A 9,453-nucleotide genomic window follows, 5' to 3' on the forward strand; every position below is an offset into this window, starting at 1 on the left:
GTAATGCAGGCATTTCATCTGGCTTTGGAACTGCTCCCGTGAGGCATTCGGACTGCAAATTTGCCAAACTCAGCTTAGAAGAATTCCTTGAGCATAACCTTTTGTTCCGGAGCTCCGGACCTCTCACCCCGCCCCAGCCCGCCACCCCTTCCCGTGTCCCGTCCGAGGGCAGGGGCTGCTGGCGGGGCTGTGAGTCCCATGGGGGCGGCGGGTGCTGCCCCTGAGCCTTCTCCTTCTTCTCCTCCTCCTCCTCCTCCTCCTCCTCCTTCTCCTCCTCCTCCTCCTCCTTCTCCTCCTTCTCCTTCTCCTTCTCCTCCTCCCCTTCCTCCCCCTCCTCTCCCCTCCCCTGCCCGTGCCGCCGAGCCCCTGCGGCCGGAGGAAGTCGCGGTGCGGGCGCTTGGCCAGCCCCAGCCTTCTGTGGGCTGCGTTCGCCAGCCCCGCGCTGCCCCGCACGCACGCACGGACGGACTGACGGACTGCGGGAAGGAAGGAAGGAAGGAAGGAAGGCGCGGCCATGCGGCCCCGGGCGCTGCTGTGCGCCCTGGCGCTGCTCTGCTGCCCGCCGCCCCGGCCAGGTGGGTCCGCGGGGCCCGGCGTGCTCCGAGAATCGGGGGGATGATCACAAAGCGTCCGAGCATACGGCATCTGTGCCCGCACGTAGCCGGGGCGTGGGCCGCACTTTGGGAGGTTTTAGCGCGAGTTCGGGGCCAGTTTTGTTCAGCTCTTTGTGCTCAGGGCAGCGGCGAGGAGAGGCTGTTGGTGGTGGTGAGGGATGGCTCGGGGTGACGCCTGGGCCGGGGAGGCGGGCAGGCAGTAGCAGGTGGCGGTGGAACGGACCAGAATGGGCGAGACTTACTGCGGGATTCTCTAAACCTTTCATTAACAACGTAAGAAGGGGGAGTGCCAGCTGTAATTCTAGGCGGTGCAAACTTCTGAAGATATGCCAGCACAAAAACAGTTCGGAATATCCACCCCAAGTAGATAGGTGACTTTCACGGTTATTTCATGGTTATTCACTAATAGTGTCATCAGTGCCCTAACTGGTTAGCCCATGGATCCATCCCTCTCAGAGCTTGTTAGATGATAGAGCTGCTGAGGTAAGGGAAGGTGAGAGAAGATATTTATCCATGTAACCTCACACTTTATGGTAGAGGCACAAAGGATTGTGCATTTAGCACTGGCTGGTTTGTTGTTGTTTTTTGTTTGTTTGTTTGTTTGGTTTTTTTTGTTTGGTTTTTTTTGTTGTTTTTTTTTTTGTTTGTTTGTTTTTTTGTTGTTGTTGTTTTTTTTTGTTAGTACTGTTTTGTTTGATTCAGTTTAAGATTTTTTTCAATCAGCTAATGGTGATAGTGCTGCTGTCCTGGGACTAAGAAGGATCTTAGTCCCATGAGATGGCCTGCAGTAAAGCTTCAGGTCCTACATGCATAAAAGGGCTGATTAGAGGAGCAGCTTAAAGGAAATTTCAGAGCATAGCATACTTTGGCTACTGAGCTAAACTGAAAGGGGATAGACTAATGTTTATAATTATGCTGGGAGGGAAGCATCAAGAGAGAGCAAATAATTTTTGCGAGACAACTTTTTGGCACAATGGTAAGTGGGAATGAAGCTGTCAAAATCATGTTCATATGAAAAGTCGAAGGAAAATACCTTCTTAAGAAAAAGAGTTGGTGGTGTAAAACACAAACTATACTTGTTAATGCTAGGAAAAAGATTTCACTGTTGTGTGCTGTTCTTTCAGTTACTTCATGCATAACAGAACTAACAAAACCCAATCATCTGAATATGTCTTCTGCTCTTCTTGTGCTCACTCCCACTGTAATAATATAATTTCCCCACTGTCCTAGATAACCTTCCTTGTTTTTACCACAATGTACTTGGTTCCCATTTCCCATGCACTGTTGTATCCTGAGGTCTGTCCTGGCCTTGAACAGCACAGGTCAGTTACCACATTACTGACCTGTGCTGTTTCTTTGGGCAGGTAAAAAAGCACTAGTTTGGCAGTAGGTCGGTGTTAAGTGTCCACAGGTTATCTGACCAGGTGCTGTTGAGGTGCCTATGGTCTGAACTTGCCAGGACTTACCTGCCTTGGGACAATGCTGGCAAGATAGAGATGTTATTGTTTGAAGCCAGCATATGTAGTTAAAGAGATGAGAAAGGAGAGCAAAAAGGAGCAGACACCCAGTGGCAAGAAAACAATAGTTCAAGACAATGTGTTCAGATTACTACTACATCAGTTCTGTAATCTCATAATAAATTCTGTATAAATGGAGATGTGAAGTCATAAACAATCCAGTTTTATTTTTATAAAAGCAAATAACTGCCATCACTCCTACAAGACTGTGTCTTATTTTGTTCATTAATGTATCTGACATTCACTTCACAGACTGTCTTCACATGCCTAATTTATGGGCCACTGAGTAATTTAGATTCTAGATGCTTATCACTTCAGGTTATACAAAGAGACAAAAGAAAGCTATTTGTTATAAGCAGCTGTTATATGCAGCTGTCACCAGTGATGCCCAGAAGTCAGTATTAATTGTTGTCCAGCAGCACATATGGAAATATTTAATTGGCTTGTGTAGGAGCCCATTCTCTAGTCTCTCACATCTCAAAGATATCCCTTGGGGTATGAAGTCTGGTTTGTAAGATCCTGTCCATATTTATGGGCCTACAGAAATAATTTTCAAGTTTCTTCTGGAGTTCAAGAGTACTTCTTAAGATTGGTCAAAGCTGTTGTATTTTTTTCTCTCTAATTCTTTCAAAGAGTGGTATGCAGAGTAGTCCCTTGCATATGAAAGTAGACACGAAGAGAAATGACAATATATCTCTTTATTTAAAAAAAAAAAAAAAGTGTCAGGGTAAGCAGCATACGTGTATATTGATTGTGAGATGAACAACGTGTAATACTTGATGGAAAATAGCACACTGTGGATTGTTAAAATTAACCAATAACAAACTTGCTGAGCTTTCTACATAATTCCTCTATGTCCTTGTTGAAGAACTGATGAAAAAACTACAGGGACTAAAAGAAGACTTCAGGCAACTTGAGTGTCGTACTGATTCTATGTAATTTTTGCCTTTTGAAGTACTTGTTGGAGGCAAAGAAAAGAGTCTGCTTATCATTCAGTGACCTGACTACACGCACCACAAGGATAAATGCTTTATCCTGCTGTTTCTGTGTTCATAGTTTACTAATCTTGTTCTTTCATACCTGTTTAAATTTTGTAGGTATTTTGATAGAGCTGTTATTCTCATTGCTAATATGACAGAGTTACTATTTGTTATAAAAATAGAAATCAATCAAGTTTGACTTCTTCCAAAAGGACTGAATGACAGCCTAGAAAAATAAGATGACCCTTTGACCATTTGTGGTCATTACATAAGCTTTACTTATGTTTTCCTAACAGATTATTTGAATTATTTTAAAAAATAGACTGTAGTGAAATATGTATTAGACAAATGAAATCCATAGCTTGAAAACAGCTAGAAAGAATAATTTCACAGATTCTGGTGTAGTTGTAGCTATCAGTAGTTTCAAAACCCTTTCTGTAGAGCTACTGTATATTGGCAGTCTTGTACTAATCTAGTTTAAGTGTAATGCACTTTCCCCTACTGACCTTTTTGTTTGCTATGAAGGTTCATTAGGATCTTTTGAAATAATGACATGATTTCATCCTATTCCCTTCTGTGAATAAATCTCTATATTCAGCTTTTTCATATAAACACTGACACAGAAGGAAAACAAAACCTCAGGACAGTATCTGTCTTCCTTTCTGTTTCAGAAAGTATGGAGTGCATATTGTTTTTTCTAGAATTATGCAGACACTGTGTCCTATAAGCAGCTTGGTAAAGGATAAGAACTGATACATGGCTGTCAAGCTTTCAAATTAGATTTAGTTTCATCAAGAAAGTTTAAGTCACTACTCTTTATATTATCAAGTGGCACAGAAATAGCAAGTGTGATGCTTCATTACCTTTTTCAATAAACGTGCCTTGCAAGTAGTACCTCATGTCATCTAAATTCAAGATGGGGACATGGATTGAGAACAAGATGGAGGTGATTGTTGACAGAATGAAGGTTGAGTTCAACTCTGAACTTAGAAAGGCTCTGTTGATACAAAGAACACAAAGTTTTCACCAAATTAGAGTATTATTCCAGAGAATTTTAACTAAACTTAAATTACTTAAAATTTTTTTGTACTGATTTATTGTAATAGGATTCTATTTTTAGAAAATTTCTGTAATGGAGTAAAAGTGACTCAAAACCCTTTCATCTAATAAACTTGTAAACAAGATGCTTACAAAGAATTCACAATATAATTAAAATTATTAGCAATGTTCAATAACTATAAGCATTAGCTAAGACAATGGCTGGCAGTGAGTAAAAGGTCCCAATCATAGCATTTTTTTCTTGTAGCATATTTTTATACTGTTCTCTGTTAGGAGCTAGCAATGAGAAGTGGGTCAGGCTAGCACTCAGGCCATCCACACTAAGAGATTTAACCTCAGTCATTAAGGGTCATTGACTCTGATTGGGTGGCTTGCCAGTTCTCGAAAGGGTGAAACTGCAGCACAGCTCAGGTCCTTCAAAGTTCAGGGATACTGGGATGAGAGAGCTGCAGGTGCCTCAGTCACAATGTCATGCAGCGGTAATTTTGGCAACACAGTTCCTAACTCCAGGTTTTACCCTCTCTCTTTTCAAGTCTGTTTATATCTTGTGTTTCCAAAAACATGCATTCCTCACATGAAACCATGTCACTTTGGTTCTCCACACAGTTCTACAGTGGTGGAGAAAGCAAGAAGAACATGTCGACCTTCAGGGGACTAAAATTATCATTGTCTTCTCTTTCAGTAATCTTCTGGTTTGGAAATAAATACTCATAGAATTCAAAGTCATAAATTCATAAAACTTGTGTGCTGGAGGTACAGTAGGTACAGTTGACAGATTTTTCCTCACTTTTACTGATGTCTTTACCATGGAGACAAGCTTCTGGGTGTAAGAAATCTGGGAAGGGAGGGACGTTCATTCAAGTACAGTTATAATCCTCCCAAAAGAGATGAAGACCAGTGGTGTAATTTATGACATATTTCTATTGCAATGATCATTAAATACAGAAAATCTTCTAACTCTTTAATGTCAGCCACAGGTTGAAGTTAGAAGTGTCATACAAAAGGACTTGTGCTTCAACTTAACTGCCAGGCTAGGAGCTGACTGAGCCATCCAACTGCTTGGACTAAACTTACAAAGAAGTGTTACAGAGTAAGGCTTTATAGTTCGTGTTCTCCTTAAAAATACAGAATAGGCCCTTGTATAAATGCGTTTAGTGCCCTTCTGTGCAATCACCAAATCTCATGTACTTCTGTCATTTCTGCTTCAAACTACATCCTTCCTAATACAGTCTCTGTCCCAAGCTCCCAGCGTCTTTTTTTCTGACCGGCAGAGGTTGCAATCTAGTCACTTTGCATATGAAAACTACTCTCTCAAACGCTTCCCTTTTGTCTCTCTGCCCCTACAATGCTGCTGTGACGCAGCACGGTACATAAAGCACAGCTGCTCTAAATAAAACCACCAAATTGCCTTACCAGTCCTCTGATCTCCCCCCACATTCAAGTCTGAATGTCACAAAAATCCATGCCGGGTAGGGCCCTTCTCTCACTGCCTGTGCACAAAGGGAGGTAACTGGCTGCTTAAAACTGCAGCCACTTTTCTCTTTGCCATCTGGCTCCTTCAGATGCTCCGGTAAAAAAAACAAAAAAAAAAAAAACCAAAAAAAACCCCAACCAACCAACCAACCAACCAAACAAACAAACAAACCCCCACGGGTTTCAATTACTACGGAACAAATAATTGCTTCTAACAAGCAGCATCTTACACAGGTAAATCATTACCACGTACTTTCAGCTAAGACACCATAATTTTTATTTTAATTGTCTACGATTCAACAAAGGATCAATTGCACAGCCAAACAGGTGACTGGTTATTTGAGTAGTTGTAACTTTCTCACTTCTGTCTACCCACAGTACACTTGAATTACCCTATGCCAAAGCAGATTAAACCAAAACTGAAAATTACAGTCTTACAAAATATTTCTCCATACAAAGAACTTTGCTGAAATAATGTCTAAATAGTTCTTTTGATATGTTGGGTTTTCTTTTTCCACATTAAAAAAAACCACTGCCACACATTTAACGCTTTATCACGCTGATTTTCTGGTTTATTACATTCAAAAAGGCAGATACCCTGTCCTGACTTAGCTACCAAACCATGCTGCAGAAAAACCTTGCTATAGAGGGAACTGTAGGTTTCGGAAGTGCCTCGGGGATATGCCAGGCACATGCTGTCCTGCACACTGTAGGTTAGGATAAGTAGAACTCAGGAAGTGTTTCAGGACAATCTGTGGCTACCTGTCTATTACAAGCAAAAGGTCAATCCACATCTGCCTCTAAATCTGCTCTGGCATCTCTTCTGATGGGGGCCTTCAGGTTGAGTAAAATGTCTCCAGAGTATACAGAAACATTTCAAAACCATGATGTTTTAATAGCACTTTCACTTTTTGTGATTTTGGTGATGAGTTTTTCCAGTGGGAGTTTTGTGTATGAGCACTAGTATTTATGCCAGCATCTCATTTCTTAAACAATGCATTAAGGTCCTGGCAAAGACAGTTTAAGGCTGGCAAATTCCCTCTAGTGTTTGTATTAAAGTTGCCTAAAAAGAGCATAGATTAGATTGGATACTTAAGCATAGCTAGAAACATTACTAATAAAAGCTTTCAAACTAAGAGATAGCAGACAAAGTAGGACATCTTACCCAAATTTGTAGCAGGAGGAGCTAAAATAAAATGGCTGACTTGCGGGCAACCTGTGTGTTGAACCAGAAAATAACCTTATTATTTTGTTTACTTAATATAATCTGAACTTTCCTTCTTGAAAGATGTTTTCGCTTCCCCATACCACCTAAATATTGGCTTATTAATCTTAATGCTTTCTCACTTTTCAGGCTTTCCAAATAACAGCAGCAAACCAGGCATCAGAAGCTTTTCCATTCGTTTTTCTTCCAGTTCAGATGCTGATCTTATACCTGTTGATGGTGATACTGAAAATGACTTGGAAGTTGGATCAGGAGCCACCAATCAGAGTGGATCACTCCTACATGAACGACGAGTGATGTCAGTTCAAACAGTCAGATACCTCACCAGTCCGTGGCTGACTCGTTTTGTCCCTTCAGTTTACACCCTAGTGCTTGTGCTGAGCCTCCCTCTGAACATTACGGCCATTCTCGTGTTTCTGAAAAAGATGAAAATTGAGAAGCCAGCTGTAATATACATGCTGAATTTGGCCCTGGCAGACGTTCTCTTTGTGAGTGTGCTTCCATTTAAGATCGTTTATCACTTTTCTGGAAACGACTGGGTTTTTGGGCCTCAGATGTGCCGTTTCATCACTGCTGCCTTCTTCTGTAACATGTACTGCTCAGTAATGCTCATGACAAGCATAAGCTTCGATCGCTTCCTGGCAGTGGTGTACCCCATGCAGTCCCTGGGGTGGCGTACACTGACCCGTGCCTCACTGGTTTGTTTCATCATCTGGCTTGTGGCAATAACTGGGGTTATACCTTTCCTCCTACGAGAGCAAACAATGGAAATACCCAGGTTAAACATAACGACTTGCCATGATGTGCTGAGAGAGTCTGAGCTTCATGGCTATTACCTCCACTTCTTCTCTGTCTTCTCTTCTGTGTTTTTCATAGTGCCATTTATAATTTCTACTGTCTGTTACGTGTGTATCATTCGCTGTCTTAGTTCTTCCACTATTGTTGCAAAGCAAAACAAGAAGACGCGTGCCTTGCTCTTGTGTGTGGCTGTTTTTTCTGTTTTCGTTATTTGCTTTGGACCAACAAATGTTCTCCTCTTAATTCATTACATCCATTTTTCATATGACAACAGCTTAGAATATCTCTACTTTGCCTATCTACTCTGTATTTCTATCAGCAGCATTAGCTGCTGCATTGACCCCTTTATTTACTACTATGCTTCTTCCCAGTATCAGAGACAATTTTTCAGCCTCTTCAATTGTAAAAAGACTTTTGATCCTAATAGCAGTAACAGCAGTGGCCAGTTGATGTCTACCACTAGTAGTAGAAGGGCTACATTGACTACTAATGTGAATAACAGTGTCTACAGAAAATTACTAGCAATGCATTGAGATAGCATGTCTTTTAGTTGTTTAATTTTTACAGAGATGCAGACAAAAGAAGACTGTTATATCCAAGAAATGCAAAACCTTAAGCCAAGTTGTTGTATGATACATAGCTTTATGGATCCAGTATAGTAATACATAACTCAAAACTCTGTATGTGTGTGTGCATAGATAGATATATATATATATATATATAGTATATATATATACTATATGTACATATATACTATATGTATAGTATATGTAAATAGATTAATGTAGAGGGGAAAAATAATTTCTTAATAATAGCTGTTGAGTGGTTCTCAAATAAACTTTTTTTCACACAAATCCTTTGCATTGTCCAGTTTATTGTAGAAATCCCATTTTAGTATTTTGAACTGTATCTACCAGGTTGAATAAATTCTTAAAAATGGAATCACTCCATCCATCCAGTTGTTCCTGAAAAAAAAGTAAAAGTAACTTTCCAGTTCTTTTTTTCTCCTATATGTCATTATTTCAAGAATTATCTATTAACTTATTTCTTAGCACTATTTTGACTCTTGGTACACTGAAATTGTTAATTGTATGTTTTTACATATTCCACTTCAAAACAATCTGTACAGTTTTCGGAATGTGAGAAATCAAACCCCAGCTATTGCTTGGTGCATTGTGTGACATGGGAGATAATTCCCAGCAGCTGGAGATAGCTTGTTTTTGGTGTTCCTGCCATTAGCATGTGCTAGGATTTTGGTTAGGAATGTGGTATTTTTGACAATTCGTTTCACAAAAATTTGTGAGATGTTGTTTCACAATAAATCAGTGGCTCTCCAAAAAATACATTGGAAAAGCTCCATTCATCATCTTGTTATGCAGTTTCCAATTGTGCCTTCTTGCACATGGTTAGTCATCATGCATATATTTAGGACTTGAATATTCCCTTAGCTACCCTGTTAGCATGGACATTTTACACATTTTACACCATGTCCATATTTACTGAAATGGCTGTGGGATACAACTAACCAATAGCTAACTTCATTCTGTGGGACAGTCTTCTGCAAAGAACAGTAAAGCAAAAATAACAGAAATTCAGTTTTAGAAGCAGGCATGTAGTTAATGGGACTGTACATGAAATCAAGTTAAGCAGGAATTTGATTATAGGATTTGCCACAGAAATCTGCCAAGAAGTACAGCAGTGGAAAAAGCTGTCTTTAGTCCAGCACAAGTGATACAAGACTTCATCTTTCTGCATTCTATGTGACAGTGAGAGAATTCCCAACCATG

At 40.3% G+C, this 9,453-nt stretch overlaps 1 protein-coding gene across 1 annotated transcript; it reads left to right on the forward strand.

The window, feature by feature from the left end:
* Positions 1–426: 426 nt before the first annotated feature.
* On the forward strand, positions 427–8,835 carry F2R (coagulation factor II thrombin receptor). The gene is made up of 2 exons (XM_066180760.1): positions 427–575; positions 6,998–8,835. Exons 1-2 carry the CDS (start codon positions 515–517, stop codon positions 8,197–8,199), a joined length of 1,263 nt encoding a protein of 420 aa, XP_066036857.1. The 5' UTR covers positions 427–514; the 3' UTR covers positions 8,200–8,835.
* Positions 8,836–9,453: the final 618 nt, after the last annotated feature.

Source organism: Chamaea fasciata, unplaced genomic scaffold, assembly GCF_029207755.1.
Source record: "Chamaea fasciata isolate MVZ Bird 193981 ecotype frontalis unplaced genomic scaffold, bChaFas1.0.hap1 SCAF_4, whole genome shotgun sequence".
Taxonomy (NCBI): domain Eukaryota; kingdom Metazoa; phylum Chordata; class Aves; order Passeriformes; family Sylviidae; genus Chamaea; species Chamaea fasciata.